Source organism: Oryza sativa, chromosome 5 (genome assembly GCF_034140825.1).
Source record: "Oryza sativa Japonica Group chromosome 5, ASM3414082v1".
NCBI classification, from domain to species: Eukaryota; Viridiplantae; Streptophyta; class Magnoliopsida; order Poales; family Poaceae; genus Oryza; species Oryza sativa.
Window position 1 is genome coordinate 2,509,032 of NC_089039.1, and position 23,594 is coordinate 2,532,625.

Consider the following 23,594-nt stretch of genomic DNA (forward strand, 5'->3'; position numbering starts at 1 on the left):
AATATCTGTAGATTTATTTTGACAAGTAGTAATAATTTTATGATACTAAAACAATCTTATATCCTCCAAAAAGTACTTGTACATAGGATTTGACTTACCGCCGGTAACCGCACGGTTACCATGGTTACTGGGCTTACCACGGGGTACGGTAATATAAATACCGCGATAACCTCCTTAAATTCAAATAAATTTAAAAAATAATTAATTTTTGATAAATTTTACACGATTTTGTATGGATTTTCACGGTTACCGCGGTTACCACACGGTAACCGTGCTTACCGTCGGGGCACAGTAACCCAGCCCCGGCGGTTTAGAAAGCCTGCCCGTACACGGCCTCAGTCTGTCCCCTCCCAAAACTGCAATAAAGCCAAGGCCCAGACTGCAAATCAGCAGCTTTTCCTCTCATCTCGTCATCTCCACGCGCGGCATCTGAAATCCATGGCCCCCGCCGCCGCCGAGCAGGAGCTGCTCCTCCACCTGAAGCTCGCCTTCCTCGCCCGGGAGCCCCCCGCCTGCGTCCTCTCCCTCGCCAGGTACGCGCGCCCCCCACGCGCTCGAATTCGTATGCTGCTCTGCATCGATCGATCGAGTCCCCAATCTCAGGCAAGCCTATGCGGTTGGTTGCCTTCAGAAAAATGTTGCCGATACAGAGATTTGGTTTGGATTTAGTAGTGGAGGAGGCTGTGTTTGCGTCAGTAGTGTGATGAGACTTGGCTAGTGATTGAGCTCCAATGAGCAGAGAGATCTTTAGACCCAGGAAAGTTCAGAGAACTTGTCAGTTTCCACCTTATATGAATGTGTCAGGAAATTTCATACAAAGGTTTTTCTTAAAAAAAATAATAATCTTCCTCTTCTCAGTTGTATGAATGTGATTGTAACTTGACAAGGCAAAGCGCTATTTTGTTTTCTCTTCTTTTTTTTGATAAGTTTATGGTGGTGTTTATTTAAATTTGTGTGTATTTGATTGTGCAGAAAAGCTGGGGGAGGTTCTGTCACGCCACACGTTCAAAATTTTATTTTGGAGAGTTGTACTGGCAATAATGTAAATGTCTTTTGTTATCTCACGCAAAACTATCAACAGAAAAAAAAACGACCATGATGTGTGCGTTGTAGAAAGATGCATAATACAAAAGAGTCACAATTTGGTTTACTTGACATTTTTATAATTTTCTGGTTGTTGCACAATATTTTCCTGTAACTCCTAATCTAAAATGTTGAGTTTTCATTACAGGCAGGGGGAGATCAAAACTGTAGTTATGTTACAACTATTCTTAAAAGGATTATAGCAGAAGCTGAGTTATCGTCAGATATTGTGATTGATGGACTTTATGAGGAATTTGGCCAGTTCATGTCGTCAAAATCAGTACGTCTTTTAAACATCGTAATATAGCCAAGTAGTAGTTAATAACTGTTGAAATGCTGTACTAAAAGTAACTTATTTTATAACATGTGCAGAATAATTCATCCTTAAATAGGACTGAGAAGATCTATAAAGAAATATCTTTTATTTCTCCTACAAGTGAGTTTTTAATTTTGAATTCTTCCAAATTATAATAGTTTGTAACATGCACCTTTTATGTAGATGACAATAAACGAGTAAGCTTGGTTGCTCGATTATCATGTTCTATCAATATGCTCGAAGGTGATACAGGGTATGATGGCATTGAATATATAATCTACTATTATCTATATATTAAGCTACTTGCATAAATTCTTAATTCATGTCAGTGCATACTTTTCTTTTACAGGTGCTCTCTTTGGCCATCAGGTTTATTCCTATCTGAGTTTATTCTTTCATACCCAAAAATTTTCTCTAGGAAGTGTTGCTTTGAGGTAAATACCGATTATTTTTTGTGTTTTAGTTTAGATACATGGAAAATGTTATCTTTATCTAGCATATATATATTTATAGGAATATGTTCAGCTCAACTACTCTATCTTCTGCTGTAAAATATTATTACTGTAACCAGGGACAGATCCAAAGTGAGCCAACCTGATCATCCCCCAGCAAATACTGGTTATATCTTGCTTAGGCATGCGTTTTGCAACACAAATATATAGAAGTCCATTGTACATTTCTCTAATCTACTACTACTTAAAAAGTATAAGATGTTTCCTTCGTCCGTTAATAAATAAAAGCGATAAAAAAGTTCGATTGTAACGAAAAAAGTCCAGCGCGGAAAAAAAAAGGCGTGGCAAAAAAAAAACCTGACCGATTCTTATCTGTACTAAAAAAGCGGACAAAAAAGAAGCTCGGCACGGCAAAATTTTCGTCCGTTTCTTTTTTTTTTCCCCTTTTTCGGTTTTATTTTCTTTTTGCCATTTTTTCACCATTTTTCGCGGTTTTTTCGTCCATTTTCCTTTTATTTTCTTTGCGTTGTTTTTCTCTTCTTTTTTTTTCTTTCACCATTTTTCCGGTTTCAACGAAATCCAACGCGCTATTTTTGGCGGTTTTTTTTTTTCGGCCTGAATCCTAGCGCCGCCGCCATGGCGATTTGCCTCTCCATGCGTTTCCTCATCCAATTGATTGCAAAAACCGATTCCCCACTACTCTCTCATCATTTTCCCCTTAATTTCCCATTAGTTCGTCATTTTTTATTCCGAGTTTTGCGGATTGCTTCGATTTTGATAAAAATTCGAAAAATGAGATCGAGTGGATCAAAATTTCTCAACAATTTTGGAGATCGAGAAAGATTCGGCCGCATTTGACGGAGAGGATCGACTCCGTCATCGTACGGGCACGGTACTATGCGAGCTCGACCAAATTACCGGATTTGGTGGGAGGATCGGCTCCGTCATGGTACGGGCACGAAACTGTTCGACATGGGCCTACAGCTCCACTTGTGGGCTGAGCCAAAGAGAGGTAGGCCAGGCAAAGGACTGTTCAAGCTAGGTCTACAGCTCCACTTGTGGGCTGAGCCGAAGAGAGATAGGTCGAGCAGATAGAGGCAACGGACTGCTCTAGGACTAGAGCTGAAAAGGAAGGAAAGAATGAACGTTCGGTCCAAAAAACAAGAAAGCATTTGGTTCAAAATCAAGGGAGTATAATGTATAGTATAAAAAACGTTTTTACCCGTTGCAACGCACGGGCATTTTTTCTAGTGATTATACAATGTGTAAAATTGAGCTTGAACTCTGTCGCTAGCTCTCTGCAAAGCCCTTCTACTATATGTGTCGCTTTACCTTGATGTTTTTCTTGAGCAAATAGATATGCAGTTACTGTTGCTATGACTTTAGTATGATCATCTGTCTCATCAGCATCATACTTTTTCCTTGCCTGTTATATCAACAGAAAATCTCATGACCGAAACTTTTAAAAGTTATATGTGAGTGTGTCTTACCCTTCTAAATGTTTCCATGATAAACAGCTAGGTTCTGGTGTTGGTTTGGTTGGTGTATGTCTGAACTATGTCAGCGCCTCCAAGGTATGAAAGTTTATAATGCCACTCTCCATTCAAGTAAATGGATATCTGTGAAAAAGTAAGCCTTGTATAGTTTGTCAAGACGACTTAACTGAGAAATGAAAATGCAGACATATAGTCAACTCTTTAAGTTTGACTGACTGTAGCGACTAGTGATGGTTATGCTATGAGCTATATTTACTCCTAACTAAGCTCATAAACTTCTTCAAAGGTTAGAGATTAGTTCAACAGGAAAGACAGGTGACACAGTGTTTATACGATGATGCAGGTTATTCTTACTGATGGTGATGCATCTACACTAGAAAACATGAAAGGCAACATGGAAATGAATAACTTATGCGTTGAGCAGGAAGGTTCTCAACTTCCGGAAGAGAACAAGAATAAGGTATGCTATCTTCTTATATAAAGAATATACTTTCAAGATTATACATTGTGTATATTTTTCAGTATGATTTCATTTGAGAAAAAATAGTTGTGTGCTTTCCAGTAAATGTTGTAGCTTAATTAGTCTCTCTTGTAGTCTTGTACTCTTGTTGCACTTTAACCACCAGACACCACCTTGAATCAGATACCTGTCCTTTTGAGGTTAGATCAAATGCACTACTGGATAAAATATGATTGTACTATATTCTGGCATGCAGGTACAATGCAAATATCTTTCATGGGAAGAAACATCTGAAAGCGATCTATGGGACTGCAGGCCAGACTTAGTGTGAGTACAGTATTTCCTTGGGCAATAATTTTTTGTATTATTGTAGCAGTTTACACTTAGTTTTTCCATTACCATTATCCATCTGACACTGGACATGTGACTGTGGGAGCCATGAAACACTTGTTTGAATCAATTATCAATTTATCGAGCTATTGCGACTTGGAAAATAGAGAGTAAAACCTTTTGAGCATAGTGTCGTTGAGTTCATGCCCATTAAACTGAACTGATCTGGTTGAACAAATACAAATAGCCTTTGCAAGCTGATGACAGGATACACCCCTGCTGACACATGATCCAGATTACATCAGTCCCTTCATATGTTTCTTTTTCGTTTCGATAAACACTAATTTGATATCTTTTGACAGCCTTGGTGCAGATATAATATATGATCCGGTCTGTGTGCCGCACCTTATTAGAGTGCTTTCTATGCTATTGAGAAGGGGGAATAATCGAGGAACTAATAATGTCGCAAACAAAGAAGAAACCAGCAACGAATTCAGTAGCGCTGCGACAGAAGTTCCTGTCGCCTACATAGCCACAGTTATTCGGAATGCCGAGACATTCAACTGTTTTGACAAAGCAGCTGCGGATGCCAAGTTGTCTGTTGTCAACATTACCAACAGTGAAGCTCCTTTGAGTCTTCTTCCTTATATGCTCTCATATGATAGATCAAGTGTACAGCTACTTAAAATTACATTATTATCCTAAGACACTGATTGGAACTCCAGCAGATCATTTTTTTTATAGTAGTTGACTGATCATAAATTCGTTTTTGAAGTAATCAGTTGACTATGATCATAAATTCGAAATGGTATCAATGACAATTATCAACGTCGGATGTACTCATTGCTAGTTCCATGTGATTGGTGAAGAAAGACTATAGCAACCATGTTGCATGGGCACCCTCCTTCCCAAAAAAAATTTTTAAAAAAAAAACTCTATCCAGATTCATAGCTAGAAGCTTTTTTTTTTTAAGAAGAGAGCAGGCTTTAACCATTTCAAATTACGAGCATTCTGCAAATCAGGGTGTTTCTAACATATCAGAAAATTTAGCGCATGAATCTCTTAAAATTACACCAGGACTGACATTTCAATCAAACATCGATAGATCAGGAACAAACGAGGATAAGTAGCTAAAATATGGAACCTGTCTGCTGGATAGATAAATCATTGGGCATTGGATTGTTCATCTACAGATAAGAAAAAAACCCATCTTTCATATACACCAAGCTGCCAGCAAAATTCTGTACAGTTCACAACGGTTTCTCATTTTCTACAAAATTACCGGGGATCATTTGCTCAATTGGCACTTAATCCTACAGAAGCACTAGTGCTGTACTCCTGAACCAAAATGGTGGATTATATATTACAGGTGGGTCGGGGAAAAGGTAAATTAGTATGTAACCACTTACGCAAACTTAAAAGCAGTGATTGCCAATATAGTGATAGCTCTGAAGAGAATGTCGTTCATGCTCTTTTGTATTCTGACTGCAACCTCTTCGTCCTTCAAGTTCATGTCACCTGGGCTTCTAAATATGCTAGTAATTGTGTCTCGCAATCCGTTTACTGCCCAGGAGAGCCAAAAGAGCCCAAGTCCAACACCAGTGTTCACCAGCCGCGTAGCAGCAATAGGACTCTTCATACCGGTAGCCATCTTGCACACAACTGAGAGAAGAACAGCCAAGCCAGTTCCAGCGATGCCAATAGAGCATTTTGTCAGCAGTTCACTGATCTCAGGACCAGCTTTTTTCAGTGAATGAATTGTTGAGCTGCTATTGTCCTTGTCCAGGAGCATAGATAAAAATGCTTCACTAGCATGGAAATAGTTCTTCGGGTACAGGTCACGTTCTTTAATATTTTTACTCTTCTGCTTCTTCCTTGATGAAGATTTTGACTTCCCATTTGCAGTGCTGAGTATTTAAAAAAAATCACATTAATATGTAAAAATAACCTTGGATGCAGTTTTAGAAACAGGTAAAAAGAGCAATATCATCGTAGTTTAGTCCAGTAATTCCCACATGTCTGTTCTATGTGTCTGATCTTTTATTTTGTTCAAACAAAAAAGCCTGCCACTACTTGTGTCTAGTCTATGCTGCAAGTGATTGTGTATCTTTTCGAAGTAACTACAAAGTCTACACTAGCAGTTTGAAGAATAAGAATTGCACTACTTCAACCCAATCCATTGAGTATTTAACCTTTATCATGACTATGGCAGGAAAACAGTATAGAAGTTATGCTAATGGTTGGTGTTCAGAAAATACACAAGTGACTGCAATGTACCTTTTTGAAGCATCAACTGCTGTGCTTGCTAATTTTGAATTGGATGCATGGCTGCTTGCTCGGGATCGCCTTTTCCTGTTTATCAAAAAAGACATTTATAAGACAATTAGACAAAAGCCAAAAAAAAGAGGCATCAATAATGAGGATGGGGTCACTAAGACAAGAAAAAAAACACATGATTCAACATTGATTACAGAGGCAATGCAATGCCCCTTTTAACAGATCATTGTGAAGCACAAGGAAACATGTCGTCTAGAACAGCAATAGTGTTAAGAAATAATTTTAACATCTTTCTTCTGTATTTCTACAGGGAAAGCGTCTTGTGCGTGAAGTGATGCAGCAGTCTTTAGAATTCTGTTGGGAGTATTGATCCAGACATGGAATTATTCATTCCAACCGCGAACAAATATGCTATGCACTATTCATGGCCAGTTGAAACGGTGTCAACATGTCCAGCAGACCAAGGAAGATCTTAATGCGACATCTTTGCTAATACAGCTAAAAGATGACCATAGGTGCCTAACACAGCTTTTATCTAATGGAAAACAGCCTGAGTGGCAAAATTAGAATCATTGGTCTACCTTACAGTGCTCAAGAGAACACGGTTACCACGGAGTTTGCATATCACTCAAGTATTAAACCTCAATGAACAAATGAATAAGATGAATGAGAAGGTCTACAAGGAGCATGATGCTTCACAGTATTACCTTTCAAAATATGGAACTAGATATGCTGTCTTGCAACTGCTTATTTCTCGTTTAGACATATTGAATGCCAAGACAATCGAAAGTAAATATCTCATATCATCTCCATTTCCATTGAAGAGGATTCTCCTGTTTTGATCTATGGTAAGGGCAGAACCATGGGACTGGAAAAACTCCACAAGAGGATCAGGGATGACAAGTTGATTTTCTGGTAGATACTGCTGGGGCTCATCCAATTCAAACTCATAGATAGATAACTTATCGTCAGGGATATATGGTTGACTGGCCATGCTGATTGGAAGAGCTGATAACTTATCATCAGGGATGTATGGTTGAGTACCCAAGTTGATTGGCAGAGTTTGATGCCCCGTAAGTTCAGTCAGTAAAGATACATCAAGTTCTTTCACATCGGACCCTGACCTTAGAAATTTCAGGATTTTCTCCTGCCTTGAGCATTGCTCGGCAATCCCAAGGCTAAGTTGAACTGAGTCAGGGTGAGAGTCTGCTGCACAGATACATCGAGGTTAGAATCAGCATAAAATGCAAAACTGAAAATGAATTCTAATCCACACTTGTAAAACTGAAAATTTGACAGATTAAATCATGAATCGAACGGGACAAACCACTTAGTGAGAGTAGGAAATTTTAATCTTGACCTGAATTATGTGTAACATACCATGAAAAACCATCCTACTAGAAAAGACCATTGCAAAGCTCACTACACAATCTTGTACTATGTGCAAGCACACAGAAGAAAGCAACCGATGTGTAAAGCAATGGCTTCAGGTCTCATTTGTAAACCACAAGCCAAGGCGCGCGCATGAACAAGCAAAGAATTTTGTTTCTACTCCTTTCTGCAAAGCAAATTACTGTCTCTAACTTTAGGGGAAAAAAAGCATGCCTAATCTCACAATTCGGATCCATAGCTGCGACTGGCAAATTCCAAATTCAATTGAACAACAAAATCTCTAGCAAATTAGCCAACGGTGTGCTTGTGCATGCACTTAACGAAGGAAGAAGAGGAATCGAAGAGGCAACACGAACCTTGGACGTCGATGAGCGCGGCCATGTCGGGCACAGCGAAGGCCTGGAAGGCGGCGGGAGCGCCGGCATGCGCGTGGCCGGGCACCATCACCTGCCCCTGGAAGGCGGCGGCGGCGGCGGCGGCGGCGGCCTCGATGTGGACGGCAGCGTCCTGCGGCTGCAGCGGCGGCCTCTTCCCCTGGAGCGGCATCGGCAAGTGCACGCCATGGAGCTCCTACAAAACCAAGAATTCCCCCAATCATCAATCAGCCCCAACCGGGGTAGCAGAGAGCAAGAAAAGCGGCGCACCTTTGATGGCGCGAGGACGACGGGGGAGGCGGAGGAGGCGGCGGCGAGGAGGGAGGAGAGGTCGCCCACCATCCCAGCCCACAGCCCACGCCCGCCCGGTCTTTGTGATCTCACGGGGAGCTGTGGGAGATTAAATCCGCGGATTCGCCGGTGGAACGGGTGGTCGCGGCGGCGGGCGGGGCGGCGTGGAGCCACCGGAGCGTGGGGAAAAAGGGGTGAATTTTTTTGGGGGGCGCCGCGACGGCGAGGGTGAAGGTGAGTTTTTTTTGGTTTTCGTGTGGTTGGGGAGGAAGATTCGCGAAGCGGTGGAGGGCGTCGTGAGGATGGATGTGTGTGGTGGTGGGGTTGGTGGTCGCGGGAAGCCTTTGATATTTTCGGTTGCCAACTTGGCTGCTTGCTTGGCACTGCCACCTCGACCATCTCCCTCAACTTCCCAACCCATCTAGCTCGTTTTCCACGTGCACGTTTTTCAAACTGCTAAACGTTATGTTTTTTATAAAAAGTTTCTATACAAAAGTTACTTAAAAAATCAAATTAATCCATTTTTGAAAAAAAAATAGCTAATACTTAATTGATCATGCAATAATGGGTGCTCCGTTTTACGTGCCCCCTCCTCCCGAACGCAGCACAAGGCCAGTTCGTGTGCCAAAATTTTTTTAAATATACAGATACACATTTAAAGTATTAAACATAGACTAATAACAAAACAAATTACAGATTCCACCTATAAATTGCGAGGCGAATTTATTAAGCCTAATTAATCCGTCATTAGCAAATGTTTATTGTAGCATCACATTGTCAAATCATGGCGTAATTAGGATCAAAAGATCCGTCTCTCAATTTACATGCAAACTATGCAATTAGTTTCTTTCGTCCACATTTTAATGCTCTATACATGTGTTTAAACATTTGGTGTGACGGAATTTTTGGAAGTTTAAAGGAGCTAAACACTGCCCAAAGTAGTAACAACAATAATAATATGTTGTTAAATGTGTAAATATATAGGAGTATATAGTTAGCGATTTAAAAGTCAATGCTTAGAAAAAAACTTCAATGAAAAACTTTGAAATCTTGACCTTAGCTGATTTTAGATTTGGTAAACAATGGGAAGCATTGATGAAAATACGTGTCACGTGATTTTTCCCTGGTTTTTTTCTATTTGATTTTGTAGGAGGAGGATAAGTATTGAAAACATTTGGCTGTGGTTAGTTGTCACTTCCATCCAAGAGAAGCTTTTTTCCTTATCATCTGAGTTACTGGGTATGATAAAATCATCGGTTTTTCTCTTATTCCAGACCATTGCTCGCGTTTGTTGAAGTTAACAATGGTGTCCCGTTGCGAAGATTCGTGAGGTAATTTTGAAAAGAAGCAAGAGGAAATCATTTAGTTTCTTGAGTTACAATACAAGTGGAAGTTCAAGCAATGCAGCGGCTATCAACATGGCAAGCTCACTAAGAATCAACAAAATCATCTTAAAGAGCGATTGCCTAATACTGGAGAAGGACTATGATAAGCAACCATCGTAATTCTATATTTGATGGAGTTATTTTTAAAGATCATTCAAGTTTTATGATTATCCTAGAGATTTTAACATTGAAAATATTGAAGGTTGGTTTCAATGTTTCTAAAGTACTCCTCCAAAGCTAATCTTTAGAAACATTGAAACATTGAAACCAACATTGCATGGTTTACCCAAGGTAATCAGTATCGAGATGCTAGGTAGGATCGTTTTCTGATTTGTAGTATCATAGTATTGAAATCTACCGTAGGATCGGGATGCTATCAGATTTGGAAAGTACATTATTTTTATATGTCTACTATTATAAAAACTGAAGATGTTTTTGCCGGTACTTTGGTACGTCATCCATGTTTGAGTCGGTTTTTAAATTCACTCGCTTTTGGAAATCCATATCCGTGTTTGAGTTAGATTTTAAGGACGTTCGCTTTTGGAATATAGAAAGAGAGTCGTATAAGAAATCTCTTTAAAAAAACTCGCATGCTAACTTGAGACGATCATACTCCTAATTGCCGCTCATGATTTTGTAAAAATAAACAAATCCAAGCAAATTCTCACGGTGAATTTTAACTTAACTAAACCGTATAATAATAATTAAAAGAACATTCACCCTTTGTAACACACGGGCATTTTTTTCTAGTAAAATGTATAAATTAAAGCATGTAATATTGATTTTGAAAAAAAAATTGGTTTTTATGTAAACTTGAGCATATTTATTCACATTATTTTCAATCCACCTTATTTTAAATAATATTTGGTAGAATCGTAGTACCAAGATACTACTTCAGATTTTATAGGATCATGTGAAAAATGAATAGTAAGATCGAGATATTATGAAAATTAGGATATCATAGGTGGGATCAGTATCATTTTGGCTTCATAGTATTGTAAGATACTAAAATATGGATCAGGATAATGACAACCTGGGTTTACCTTGTCTAACTTTCTAGCCATCCAAAGTTTCCAAAGTTTCAAACTCTCTATCCTGACAACATAATCACATACTCTCTTAGCGCTACTATTGTTCTAGTTTAAACTTTAAATGTTTTATAAAGAAATTATAAAAACTTAAAAAAGATGTTATATTATTGAAGTACACCCTCCGTTCCAAAGCGTTCCAAAGAGAGTATATATGTGCTAGGATTTGTTTTTTTTTTCAGTTAAATGGAGTATGTTGCGTGGTAAATATAACCATACAAATTGCACTCACCATATAATATGATCATTAAAGTGAGATATTTTAGACTTACAGTTAATATGGGCAGTTATTCGAGTACGGAGGTAACTAGTACATAGGTTAATGGAATCTCTATGTTTTAGTAAAAAAAAAAAAATCTTGCATCCTCATCTTTCCGCTTATACTTATACTTATAAGCCAAGATTTAAATTTTCAATTTTAAATTTGGAGTTGATTTTAGTTTTTTTTCATCGTAATTTATTTTTAGCCAATGCCTTTAGATCAATAACAACACATATATAAAAAAATTATTTATAAACTATTTTTTATTTGTAAATATGTCGTTTGGATGGAGCCATTGATGGGTTCTTGGTATTCATGCTCTGGTCATGTTTGGAGCTCAGCCAGCCGGTCAGCTACATCAGGCTTTGAGGAAGTCCAGTATCAAATACGCTTTCGCTGCAGAGAGGCGTACTCTGCAAATGGACCAAGGCCCAAACACGTCCATCTCCTTGGCTCGGCCCACCACCCCCCCACCACCACGCCGTCGCGCTCCGCTTCCTCCCCTCCCGCCGGCGACCTCGCCGCCGACGCCGCCGCCACCGCCGCGTCGACCTGACCGACCGACACAAACGGCGTAGCCGCCCCTTGCTGGCCGGCGAGGCCACCATCCGGGAGAGTGCCAGTTACTGGTTTAGCGAAAGCAGATGTCCTCCTGGGAAGACGACGACTCGGCCGCGGCCGCCGCGGCGGCGGCGGCGGCGAGCACTGACGTGGAGCTTCTCAAGCGAGCGTGGCGCAACGAGAAGGCGTCTCCGGAGATCCTTCGCTTCGACTCTCCCCTCGTCTCCCGCGTCCGCGAGCAGATCCAGCTCCTCGTCGGTTTCCCTCTCCTCCCCTTCCCTTCGATTCTTGATTCGTGCCCAATTCGTCGTGTTCTAGCTCAAATTGTTCCGGAATTCTTATCGACTGTCATGTGATGTGATTTTGGTCAGGAGGAGACGCTGGATGACTTCGGCGAGAGCGGCGTCGACGACCTGGTGGTGTCGCTCTACCAGATGGATCTCGATCGCACGCTCTTCCTCCTCCGATCCTACCTCCGCCTCCGCCTACAAAAGGTTAAATTCAATTTTCCATTCTCTGTAACTCCACCCGCATTGGATCGATCACTGAACTGAACTGGTGGCATTGGCATTGCCTGTTACTTTGACGGATGGATGTAGATTGAGAAGTACATGATGCACATCTCCAAGTCTGAAGATCTCTTGAGCCGGCTGTCGCAGCAGGAGCAGCGATTTGCGAAGAGGTATTTTTCAGGCGACTAGACCGTCTACTCGTTGTGATTACGCTGGTTAGTTGATTGACTGGATTCAGGTGGTTTTGATGATCATTTGTTGGGTTTGATTTGTTGCAAGTTGTACGGAGATGATGGAGAAGCATCTCGAGCAGTCAGTGCTGTCGAAGCTTCCATACGGGTATGACTCCGTCACGAGGCAATCATTGTCGAGCACGGAGGATGACATGGGTATTCCTTTTGATCCTATAATTAGTGCGTTTATTTGGGATGCAATACTATTTTGGTGGTTGTAGTTTTGAGCGATACATAATCTGCTTAATGCAAATGATGAGTACAAAATTCACCATTTCAAAGCAGAAAACACGACATTTCTCATGCTATCTGATCAATCTCTGCCAAATAGATGTTGGTTGGAGTTTTGGTCACTATTTGGCAGAGATTTGATCAGATAGCATGATCAAATTTGGAGTATGATCAAATTTTAAGTATCAAATTTGGTGCACCCAAAATTTGAGTTCATATCATACTCATAAATAACATTATTTAACCACAGGATGCAATAAAGACCTCTTTGTATACTCATTCATCTTGTAGTCTCGGATATGCTCAATTTAAACAGTTCTAGAACTGAATCAGCTTCGCATATATCAATCCTTTTATTATAATTTTTAGGGAGTACTAATGACTGCTAATTTTTACTAACAAAGTGGTATATTCTTTGATACAGTTAACTGACGAGAAAATGGTGTCTTACTGGTTTGCCCTGAAAATATTTAAGTCCTCCTAGAGTTAGTACTATTTATCCGCATGCATAGATGAATAGAAAGTAAAATGCTGTTATAGTTAGTTCTTTGAAACGGAAATGCATGACACAACAGTATGCAGGAATGTCAACCATACACAGTTTCAGGGAGTACAGAGTGAGAAATGTCAACCGTACACAGCGCGATAATGTTCCTTGTCTAACATAATCACCAGTTTTTACTGATCATCAGTTGTGCCAAAGATCCATGCAGATATATTTTACCTTGTATAGTGGTTGCAATCTTCAATCCACCAAAGAGCCGTGTTGCATACAGTTAGGAATTAATCAGTGTGTAGTAACTAACAATCCGGTGCATAACTTTTTTTAATGAAATAGTGTGATCAGGATGGTCCAACTGGTTAATATATGGTATGTATCTTGGAGCTGAAATACATTCCATGTGCTTTTTACTAGAACAGGAACCTGAGCTGCACTTTTAGTTAAAAGAGTAAAGAAAGTTCCAGCAAAAGGTTCTTTTCTATTTTAAGAAGATTTGGGAATTATTTATAGACTGTTTATTTACATGCCTTTTATTGCTCAAAATTCCTTCCTATTTCTGAAGATACGCTGATGTGGGACATATGTATTTTTGAGTGATGTAATACTGTAATTGACCTCTAGAAACTATATGATTCGATTTTTTTTTTTTTGCCTTGTTCAGTTCCAGAGCCTCAGCTTGACACCTTTGTCTTCTGCAAAACCAAGAGTGACGTAGGAGCATTCCAGCTAGATGATATGTAAGTGCCGAAGTTCTCTTGTTTTTTGCTGTTGCGCCTTTTCAAGCTCTACTTAACACTGTGGTGCTCTAATTTCACGTAGAGGGGAGGAGGTTGTGGACTTAGTTGCTGATGATTTGTATGTCCTCCGGTACAAGTCCATCAAGGGCCTTGTTGAGAGTGGGCAAATCGACCTTATTTGATGCGAATCACAAGGTAAATGCTAGCAAGTGACCACTGAAGATGCAAACTCTGTGACAGACGTATCAGAAACAAGTCTTCTTTGGTTTTGTCGTGATCTCTAAGTGGGTCAACTATGGAGGTGAGGGTGACCCGATGTGCTGATTCCTGTGAAAGAGGAAATTATGTGGCATCCTATTATATGTAGTCAACAGTAATCAGTTAGGAGAATGAACCATCGGTACATGTTCTAAAATTGTTAATTTTCTAGATTGTCATCATTTTAGTTGTCTTGTTAACCCAGGGTCCTTCAAGAACCAAGATTATTAACGTCCTCGGCAAGAGAAATCTAGTTCACTGGTGATCGTTATAAATTGGACGACTCTTTTGCCTTAGTTGGCAGCACATGGCTGGCAATGGCATCTGTAGCCATTTTTATAATTAGTGAGCAATCAGGATCATATGCAATCCCACTCAACTTTGTCCAAGTCTCTTAAAAGTGGAGTGTTTGCTTTGATGAAAGAGTATCTTCAAAGTACCATTTCTACAAAAAAAAGTGATATTATTTGCTCCACATGTTTCTTAGTGCTGAAGTGGGCAAAATTAGTTGATGATGTTTCATGGATCACTGCTTTGGAAAATATTGCCTTGTGAACCTGAGATGGCTGACACTGTCCACTGCTAATTGTTGCATCTGATTACCAGTTTTGTCATGTTAACCTCAGACATCAGATTTGCACAGAATTTGGTGACCTGTTTATAATTGTACACAACAGTTTGTCTTTTGGACATCCAACTGAATCAAGCAATCAACTGAAACCAAGAGGAAAAAGGGTGGTTACTCAACCTTTTGCTGTTTCTTACCTGGCAAAACACTCTTTACTTGGAACTTGGAAGGTTGATATTTCCTTGTCTTGTTTCTAAAGTTGATAATGGAGTATGCAACTGTGCATGGGCCAACAAACATTAATTTGGTCTGATACTCTCATCCGTTCTTAAAAGGATGTTTGTTTAGAACGTGTACGGTCAAATCTGGAAATCTCATCTCATCAATATACGTGAGATACTATCTCTCTCTTTTTAATATAGGGTACTGTTAACTTTTGATATATAATGTTTAATCATACATCTTATTTAAAATTTAGTGTAAAATATAGAAAATATAAGTCACGTTTAATTTTTTTTTGAACGAAACGTTTAAAATTCTCTAATAATGAAACAAGTTATAGCAAAATAAATGACACCCATAATATTGTTAAAAAACAAAACTGACGGATTATATGACGTTATTAGTAGCCTGTTCATTTTGATGCCAAAAAAACCATATCAAACTTTGCCAATGACAAAATTTTAGCATAGTTGCCAAAATTTTAGTAAGGATTTCTTATATAGTTACAAAAATTTGGTAGCAAACTAAATGTACCCACTTTTTTTTTGCAACTTTATAAAAATTTGGTAAGATTGAAAATGGCATCAAAGTGAACAGGTCCTAGGTTTTCCACGAACAATATTATCGTGTAATTATTCTTTAATGGTCTTTACATGGATACATGTTTAGAAAAAAAAAACAATGATCAAGCATGGAATTACTACTTGCCTGATCACATAAACAAAAAGAGGGCATTGCTTAATACTCGTTAAAATAGATAAAGATATTTCCTTGCATAACTAGTCCAGCACTCCAGCTTAGCTGTCTCTATGTAAATACTAGTAAATTCACTTGAATTCTTGCCAGGAACTATAGGGGCTACACAAATGTTCATTCAATTTGCGGTCCGTTGCCTACATTCTCAGTACACAGGAACGGGAAATAATTGAAGAGCAGATGCTTTCTATAGCTATATGCTGCACAAACGCTGTCACACCTCAGCAATGATAGAAATTTATATCTTTTCAGGAAAGGTTGAAATTCATATTGCTTCATCTCTTCCATTTTTCCTTAAACAGGAAGCCTGGACATGGTCCTTTCTCATTATTCCTACGCGTATTTTCTCTAGTAGATAAAGACATCCCGTTTTGGACTTTTTGTTATGAATAAATTATTTTTTGCCTCGGCGTAAAAATATATTAAGCCAAATTGCTCTCTCTGTCACATATTATAAGTAATTATAAGTTTTCTAAGGGTCTGTTCACTTTGATACCATTTTCAACCATACCATTTTTTGGCAAAGTTGCCAAAATTGCAAAAAAAAATACATTTAGTTTGTTGCCAAATTTGATCAATACATAAGAAATCTTACCAAAATTTTAGCAATATTGCCAAAACTTGGTAATGTTTATTTTGGCTACAATATGAACATGCCCTAAGTCACAACATTTATAGAAAAACAACACCAAATTAGTTTCTCATAAAATTAAATTTAAGTTCTACACTTAAATTAGTTTGCTTAAGAAACCGGAAAAATATGTCAAGCAAACCGCATATATAAGGATAGATATAAAAATAAACGGCTATGATTTGTCTACGTTACAAACATAAACCTTTTCTTCTCGTAGTAAAACTCATAGTTAAATCTTAGCGTAAAAATTTTACTTTTAATGATATAGACAAAGACGTTCATTTTTATTCAACGGTTGTTTTTAGATTTTTCAATATATATATATATAATAATTATATCACATATTTCTTGTTTTAGAAAAACAAAGTAGAGTACCAATTCTTTTTATATTTTTTAATATAATAGAAAAAAGAAGAGTAAATAATCAAAAGAAACACAAGATGTGGACAGAACGTCAGAAACCAGATGGCTCCATGTGCTCCAATCCCTTATTCTAGTGGGAGCTCTCTCACCTCCAGACCAAACAACACCAAGAGAAAAATTTTTTTTCCAAGAAACGAAAGCGAAATCAACCTGCAATTACCAGCATAAATCAATCAATCGGAAAAGCAGAGGCCACAACGATCTCTCTCTCCAGTCTCGACTCCCCAGCTACCACCTCCTCTCCTCTCCTCTCTCCTCCATGAGCTTTGCCTAGATCACAGCTGGATTTCTTGGCCGCATCCTCCTCTTCTTCCAGGTCTCTTCCAGCTAGCTAGCTTGTTCTTCCCTTCCCTTTCTTTTTGCCTTGTGCGCGTGAGGATCAGTGAGCTGTGCGGCTCTCTTTTCTTGTTCTTGCTGGACTGCTGCTGCCTTAAAAGATCCTGCCTTTCTTGCTCACTTTCCCCGGAGGAGAGAGAGAGGAGATCCACATCTCTGATGGTTCTTGGGATCTCCTAGGAGTTGTTTCTACCTGTGCTGCTGCTGCTGATTTCTTCTTCGATTTGCTAGCGGCTGTGTGGTCGGAGCTCGTCTTCTTGGTTCGAGATCTCGGTGAGTTGAAGCTGTGTGTTTTATTTTTGGCTGATCCATCTTGTTCTTGCTGTGGCTGTTTATTTTTAGTTGGATCCATTCAATTTGGAGTTGATGTGCTTTTTTTTTTTGGGTTTTCAAATTAAGGGGGTCAGAAAAATCGGTATTGTTGTTTTACAGATTCGTGAGCGCGAGTGCTTTTTCCAACAAATTTTTTTTAGTGTTTTTGAGTTTATTGGTTTGAGTATTTTTGAGTATATTGGCAGTTCTCTTGTCTCTTCGAGGAATGAAGTTTGCTGCGAATGGGATAATGTTCATTGACTATGTGCTGTGAACTTTCCTTGGCGACTGTTAATTGACCTCAAGTTATTGTCTTGTATGTTCATATTTTTATCTGATTTATGCAGTACATAAATTTGCATCTTGTTATCCTGGACTTGGAGATATGCGTACGTATGGCCCCCATCCATACACATCGTTGAATCATGCGGTTCTGACCCCTAAGCAGTTTTTGAAATAAAAAAGAATATCACTTGATGTTATTTATCCCCATAAAAAAAGTAACGCTTGCTGTTTTGCATCATACATGATTGACATGGTATGTTGTTTCCGATGAAACCGCTTTCATACAGTATGATTTAGCTAATGCCTTTAGGATGGTTGACCTAATTGAACAAAGGATTTTTTTTCTCATACTAAAAAAATTCTTTTGTCATACTAAAAGAACTAGTCTGATTCTGATCCATTTTGTCTTTTTATGATTCAGACACCTTCTGAGATGGATTTTTTCACCGAGTACGGTGAGGGAAACAGGTACAAGATAGAAGAGGTTATAGGAAAAGGGAGTTATGGTGTGGTTTGCTCTGCTTTGGACACTCACACCGGTGATAAAGTTGCTATCAAGAAAATCAATGACATCTTTGAGCATGTGTCCGATGCAACACGGATACTTCGCGAGATCAAGTTGCTTAGACTCCTGCGACATCCGGATATCGTGGAAATTAAGCATATTCTACTTCCTCCATCAAGGAGAGAATTCAAGGATATCTACGTTGTTTTTGAACTCATGGAGTCTGATTTGCACCAAGTTATAAAGGCCAACGATGACTTGACTCCTGAACACTACCAGTTTTTCTTGTATCAGTTGCTCCGAGGACTGAAATATATACACACAGGTAATTGATTTATTTTCACATGAAAGATGGTTCTTTTGCATTTCTTTCAGTAGCCTGCTGTGAAGAATGTTCTATTTAAATAAATAAATTTGCTAAGGACAATTGCCACCATGTTATAACTGTTGCCAGATAACAACCAAACTATTTTTCTACTAGCAGATTATTCTGGGATTGTTCCTTCAGCATTTGTGCTTTTTTGGGAACCTACAGTTTATCTGCACAAACTATATAATGAAAACAATCTTATGGAACTGTGGTTGCTTTAGTACAAATAAACCAGCAGTACCCCAAAATTCTCCTGAAATGTGGATCATTCTTGTGGGATGACTAGATGCCCCCTGGCGCCCTTTGATGTAGAGTTTATAAAATCTGAAGTGTTAGCAAGCTTCCATAGCGGGCATCAACAGAATCTTGTTGTCTTCCTTTGCTTCCCAAGTTGTGGATACACTGAATTTGTGCCAGGATGGTACAGCCTGAGGCATTGGGTAGTTTAACCATCCAAAAAATTATTCATGGCATCCTGAAAGTATAATGCATGTAACTGCAACCTCATCTTCTATCTGTACATGCTATTGACCATGGTTCTTACCTTCTGGCAATACAATATAACAAATACTTTTCCTAGGGAAGAGGCTATGCTTGCTGCCCTTTGTGAAAAGTCGAACAACTAGCTAACATCTTCCAATTGAACTGGATTTGTTATCTGATACACATCTGCCATGGTGCAAACCGAGGTTTGGGCTGTAATAAACAAGGAATTTCATATTCTCTGGTTTCTTCATCTTCTTACCCTGGTTGTTTGTTGGCTTTGGTCAGACAACTTAGTTTGTTTTCAAAAGCAGAAGAACAAAGGCAAGCACAAGTGTTTACATATATTTGACACATTCCAGCATTCGTTGTTCCTGATAGACATACCCTTCACATGAAGCACCCTTTTGTGACTAAGTTAGTTCTGTTCTTTAGGTTTTTTTATTAACCTGATTGTGATTGAATAGGATTTCCCTATTCATTTTATACCATGATAGAAACATCTATCTTGCTTTGCTTCTAATGATGCTGTAAATAATGCATGTGCTCATCCCCCATCCCCTCTTTTTTTCTAAATTATTCTAAGAAGTCAGTTTGACCAATTTAGTACTTTTGTTATATGAAAGGCTGAAAAATACAAACGCACCATTCAGGAAAGGAATAATAAGACGAGGACTACTAACAGATTAATCTTTTTTCTGTACTCAGTGTTCTATGTTTGTGTGATTCCTATTTATCAGTCCATCCTATTTGTGACTCTAATTCCTGACTGATGCATCTTTTGATAGCTTTTTGCAGCAAATGTATTTCATCGAGATCTCAAACCAAAAAATATCTTGGCGAATGCTGATTGTAAGCTCAAAATATGTGATTTCGGCCTTGCAAGGGTAGCTTTTAGTGATACTCCAACCGCCATCTTCTGGACGGTACGTCATTTCACGCCCACTACACACTATGCAGCTCATTACTCTTAAGATTTATATCATCAGCTAATTGATTTTTCTGTTTTTAGGATTATATTGCAACAAGGTGGTACCGAGCACCAGAGCTGTGTGGATCTTTTTTCTCCAAGGTTGTAATCACATCTTTAATTTTATATTGGATCATGATATTCTGCAAAAAGAAATACATTGTTGTTCTTTTTACCTTTATTAACCTGGGGCAGCGAAGCAAACGTGGATAACATTTCTTTAGGATTTTTATCCAAACATACTGTAAAGTATTTTTTTTATCTGAAGGGCAGCTTCTACCAGTTAGACAACATGCCTTCTTGCTTAGGAATTATTGACAGATGAATGGAATGTTTTTATTGGTTAGTAATGTTTTCTTATGCATTTGATAGCTAGTGTTTCATTGCCATTTATGCCTCTTTATGTTACTTTTCATGCCTAATTTTGCTACTATGTTCCTGGCAACTTCCATTTTGATTATGCTATTTTTGAATTTTGTGAACCAACTAATTAATGTCACATAAAGTCATATGTAATTGTAGTTCATGCCACTTGTGTCTAGTATTATTGATGCCTGCAAATAATTTGACATATTTTACAACCTGAACTAGTGAACTACACAAAGAGCCTCCCCGCCTTATGTCCTGACCATATAACCGTTTAAAATACCTTTTCCTTCACGAATGGTCCAAATTGGGTTACCTAGTTTTTATACAATGATCATATGATAGGTTGGGTTTCATATGCGTATCATGATTTTTTTTTTTAAAAAAAACTGATTTAACATCTAGACATTGCCAAGCAAATAAAACTGTTTTTGTTTTTATGACTTGTCTTCTTTCATACAAGGAATGCTGTGTACACATGTATTCTCGCTGGGGAATTTTTTTTTCGCCGGGAAGTGTACACATGTATTCTCCTTTTATTTTTTGCATGGGCTTCTATGTTTGTCCAATATCCGAAGCACCGATGAACATAATGTGTTTCATTATTTTGCAGTATACACCAGCAATAGATATATGGAGTATTGGCTGCATATTTGCCGAGCTTTTAACCGGAAAACCTCTTTTCCCTGGGAAGAATGTGGTTCATCAACTTGATATAATTACAGATCTACTAGGAACACCTTCTCCAGAAACAATATCTAGGGTCAGTATGGATTGACTTCAAAAAATTGCTTATTACTTAGTTCCAATAAAATCCTATAATGCTTATATCTACATTCACTTATGCAACAGATTAGAAATGAGAAGGCAAGACGTTACTTGAACAGTATGAGGCGGAAAAAACCTATACCATTTACACAGAAGTTCCCAAATGCAGATCCACTTGCAATGCGGTTGTTAGAGAGAATGTTAGCTTTTGATCCAAAAGATCGGCCAAGTGCTGAGGAGGTATTGTCAGTATTAGCATCAACCTTGCATCTTTTTTTTTTTTTGGTGTGTTATCTCAAGTGTCAGCAGCTAATGTAGCAGCCACATTTTCAGGCGCTTGCTGATCCTTATTTCAAGAACATAGCCAATGTTGATAGAGAGCCTTCTGCTCAACCTATCACAAAGCTAGAGTTTGAGTTCGAGAGGCGGAGAATTACTAAGGAAGATATAAGGGAACTCATATATAGAGAAATTCTGGAGTATCATCCAAAGATGCTGAGGGAGTTCCTTGAGGGAACTGAGTCCACTGGTTTCATGTACCCAAGGTGTGTAGTCATGCCAAGTTTATTTTTATTCCATTGCTTTAAAATCTTCAACTGAGTTGTTCCTATTATAATTTCTGAGACAATTTAGTGATCTTATTGTTGAACTGCCAGGCCAGTTGTATGTTGTTGAACATGCTATATGTCCAGGTTAACAATTAAATAACAAATATTTATGCGAATTGACTGTTTTGTTGATGCACCGTATTAAGTAGTGATTACTTATTTTAATTGCTCTATTTGTTGCTCGAAATCGATTAGGCACGACAAAAACTTGAGATAATTCAAAGAACTAAGATCAATTACTCTATTATGTTTACAGTGCAGTAGACCATTTTAAAAAACAGTTTGCATACCTTGAAGAACATTATGCCAAGGGATCAACAGCAGCTCCACCTGAGAGACAACATAACTCATTACCAAGGTAAGATATTTATTTTATTTTATTTTATATGACATGGATTAACCGATGGAACTTGTAGCTCCAGTTGAATATATACTTGATTCTTGACTATCTACTATTGTATCGACAGGCCTTGTGTTGTCTATTCAGATAACCGGCCACAAAGCACAGCCAGTGTCACTGAGGATCTTTCCAGGTGTTTAATCAGAGACAACAATCTAAAATCACAGGATTCTGCTTCAGTCGGTGCAAGCAGAATCCCTCAAGGTTAGCATCTGTCCTTACCAGTTGACTTTAACCTGCAATTAAACTTGTATCCTCCATTATATCTTTCATACATTGTGTGACTCAAGATAGATTTTGCACGTTACCTATCTTCCAGGTGCTGCTGCAAGACCTGGTAAAGCAGTTGGTTCGGTGCTGCGTTACGGTAACTGTTCGACATCCGCTGCTGAGCAACAATATGAGCAGCGAAGGGTTGTTCGGAACCCAGCAATTGCTCCAAACAGCAGTGTTCCTCTGGGGAGCTCATACCCCAGAAGAAACCAGACCTGCAAGAGTGAAACAGGTGATGTTGAAAGGATCGATTCCAGCCAAACCGGTCCACCGAAGCCATATGTGGCGAACAAACTGCCTGCTACCGTCGATGGTCGGAGTGGCCACTGGTAAATTTCTGCAGCGCACCAGCGAAAACGCTAGTTATTACCACAGCATCAGCATGGGTTTATTGTTCTATGTAGTAAATTCTTAGACATTTAAAACATGTCATTCTGTACAGACTTGTATTGTTTCTTGGGGGCTTTTCCATGATAAAAACAGTAGAATTGTACTGCAAGCCCTAGTGGATTAGGCTGCCTGTTTCTTCATTTCTTCATAGCTCAACCTCTGAATGATCTGGTACACAAACAAGATCTCATGGAATTGGACATCACATGATTCAGTTCGAAGGGGGTATAGTGGAAACTGGAAGCAACAAGTGGACTGTAACATTTTCTTGCTGAGAAAACAAGGGACTCTTTACTGACCTGACTGATGCTGCTATTCAATTTATTTTCCAAGTAAATCCGAAGAAGGATCATGTAAACAGCACAATGTTGGACATTGCTTTAGTATTTCGTTCTCAGGAACATTGTTCCCTTTGCAGAGCTAGGAGCTGCAACTATGTACTACTATCTGACATTGCTGTAACTTGTAAAACTTAATTGCATTTCAAGTATTTTCCCTCCTTTAGCCTGTAATTCAGCTCTAGTATTTGAACTACTATGTTTCAAATTACTTTGGTGTTCAAGCTTTGTTCTAAGTCAAAAATTTATATCTTTGACAATTAATTTCTATAAAGAGTGAAGTGCACGAGCGGTCCTCAAACTTGTGCGGGTGTGTCATCTAGATCCCTAAACTCTCAAAATGTATT

At 38.7% G+C, this 23,594-nt stretch overlaps 4 protein-coding genes across 7 annotated transcripts; 3 read left to right on the top strand and 1 right to left on the bottom strand.

The window, feature by feature from the left end:
- Nucleotides 1-342: 342 nt before the first annotated feature.
- On the top strand, nt 343-4,965 carry LOC4337774 (uncharacterized). The gene is made up of 10 exons (XM_015784676.3): nt 343-533; nt 973-1,042; nt 1,232-1,363; nt 1,456-1,519; nt 1,583-1,652; nt 1,749-1,833; nt 3,369-3,425; nt 3,691-3,807; nt 4,064-4,134; nt 4,500-4,965. Exons 1-10 carry the CDS (start codon nt 439-441, stop codon nt 4,840-4,842), a joined length of 1,104 nt encoding a protein of 367 aa, XP_015640162.1. The 5' UTR covers nt 343-438; the 3' UTR covers nt 4,843-4,965.
- Nucleotides 4,966-5,331: 366 nt separating this feature from the next.
- Nucleotides 5,332-8,667, bottom strand: LOC4337775 (uncharacterized). 2 transcript variants are annotated; one of them, XM_015784675.3, is made up of 5 exons: nt 8,451-8,667; nt 8,163-8,376; nt 7,122-7,620; nt 6,415-6,489; nt 5,332-6,044 (listed from the first exon to the last, which is right to left on the bottom strand). In XM_015784675.3, the coding sequence occupies exons 1-5, from the start codon at nt 8,520-8,522 to the stop codon at nt 5,543-5,545; spliced, it is 1,362 nt and encodes a 453-aa protein (XP_015640161.1). In that variant the 5' UTR covers nt 8,523-8,667; the 3' UTR covers nt 5,332-5,542. The 2 variants fall into 2 exon arrangements, with proteins under 2 accessions (XP_015640161.1, XP_015640160.1); XM_015784674.2 differs by having other exon boundaries at nt 7,122-7,623.
- A 2,954-nt stretch (nt 8,668-11,621) lies between these two features.
- LOC4337776 (DNA replication complex GINS protein SLD5) lies at nt 11,622-14,715 on the top strand. The gene is made up of 6 exons (XM_015782323.3): nt 11,622-12,021; nt 12,139-12,261; nt 12,367-12,449; nt 12,559-12,668; nt 13,907-13,982; nt 14,065-14,715. The coding sequence occupies exons 1-6, from the start codon at nt 11,851-11,853 to the stop codon at nt 14,162-14,164; spliced, it is 663 nt and encodes a 220-aa protein (XP_015637809.1). The 5' UTR covers nt 11,622-11,850; the 3' UTR covers nt 14,165-14,715.
- Nucleotides 14,716-16,946: 2,231 nt separating this feature from the next.
- LOC9267958 (mitogen-activated protein kinase 14-like) lies at nt 16,947-23,505 on the top strand. Of its 3 annotated transcripts, XM_026025337.2 has the most exons (11): nt 17,136-17,452; nt 18,198-18,606; nt 19,232-19,340; nt 19,923-20,060; nt 20,147-20,206; nt 21,084-21,233; nt 21,323-21,478; nt 21,572-21,783; nt 22,103-22,204; nt 22,314-22,450; nt 22,566-23,421. In XM_026025337.2, exons 3-11 carry the CDS (start codon nt 19,326-19,328, stop codon nt 22,850-22,852), a joined length of 1,257 nt encoding a protein of 418 aa, XP_025881122.1. In that variant the 5' UTR covers nt 17,136-17,452; nt 18,198-18,606; nt 19,232-19,325; the 3' UTR covers nt 22,853-23,421. The 3 variants fall into 3 exon arrangements, with proteins under 3 accessions (NP_001391724.1, XP_025881122.1, XP_066166389.1); NM_001404795.1 differs by lacking the exon at nt 19,232-19,340 and having other exon boundaries at nt 16,947-17,452; nt 19,933-20,060; nt 22,566-23,505; XM_066310292.1 differs by lacking the exons at nt 17,136-17,452; nt 19,232-19,340 and having other exon boundaries at nt 18,189-18,606; nt 19,933-20,060.
- Nucleotides 23,506-23,594: the final 89 nt, after the last annotated feature.

What these genes read in the sequence shown, in the direction of transcription:
- LOC4337776 (XM_015782323.3), top strand. Translation starts at nt 11,851, where the DNA reads ATGTCCTCCTGGGAAGACGACGACTCGGCCGCGGCCGCCGCGGCGGCG. An exon ending in TCCGCCTCCGCCTACAAAAG is followed by an intron (nt 12,262 to 12,366) that starts GTTAAATTCAAT and finishes GGATGGATGTAG; the next exon opens with ATTGAGAAGTACATGATGCA. An exon ending in GAGCAGCGATTTGCGAAGAG is followed by an intron (nt 12,450 to 12,558) that starts GTATTTTTCAGG and finishes ATTTGTTGCAAG; the next exon opens with TTGTACGGAGATGATGGAGA.
- LOC4337775 (XM_015784674.2), bottom strand. Translation starts at nt 8,522, where the DNA reads ATGGTGGGCGACCTCTCCTCCCTCCTCGCCGCCGCCTCCTCCGCCTCC. An exon ending in TCGTCCTCGCGCCATCAAAG is followed by an intron (nt 8,377 to 8,450) that starts GTGCGCCGCTTT and finishes TTGGTTTTGTAG; the next exon opens with GAGCTCCATGGCGTGCACTT. An exon ending in CGCGCTCATCGACGTCCAAG is followed by an intron (nt 7,624 to 8,162) that starts GTTCGTGTTGCC and finishes GTATCTGTGCAG; the next exon opens with CAGACTCTCACCCTGACTCA.
- LOC9267958 (XM_066310292.1), top strand. Translation starts at nt 18,189, where the DNA reads ATGATTCAGACACCTTCTGAGATGGATTTTTTCACCGAGTACGGTGAG. An exon ending in ACTGAAATATATACACACAG is followed by an intron (nt 18,607 to 19,932) that starts GTAATTGATTTA and finishes AGCTTTTTGCAG; the next exon opens with CAAATGTATTTCATCGAGAT. An exon ending in ATCGGCCAAGTGCTGAGGAG is followed by an intron (nt 21,479 to 21,571) that starts GTATTGTCAGTA and finishes CCACATTTTCAG; the next exon opens with GCGCTTGCTGATCCTTATTT.
- LOC4337774 (XM_015784676.3), top strand. Translation starts at nt 439, where the DNA reads ATGGCCCCCGCCGCCGCCGAGCAGGAGCTGCTCCTCCACCTGAAGCTC. An exon ending in TGCGTCCTCTCCCTCGCCAG is followed by an intron (nt 534 to 972) that starts GTACGCGCGCCC and finishes TTGATTGTGCAG; the next exon opens with AAAAGCTGGGGGAGGTTCTG. An exon ending in AGTTCATGTCGTCAAAATCA is followed by an intron (nt 1,364 to 1,455) that starts GTACGTCTTTTA and finishes TAACATGTGCAG; the next exon opens with AATAATTCATCCTTAAATAG.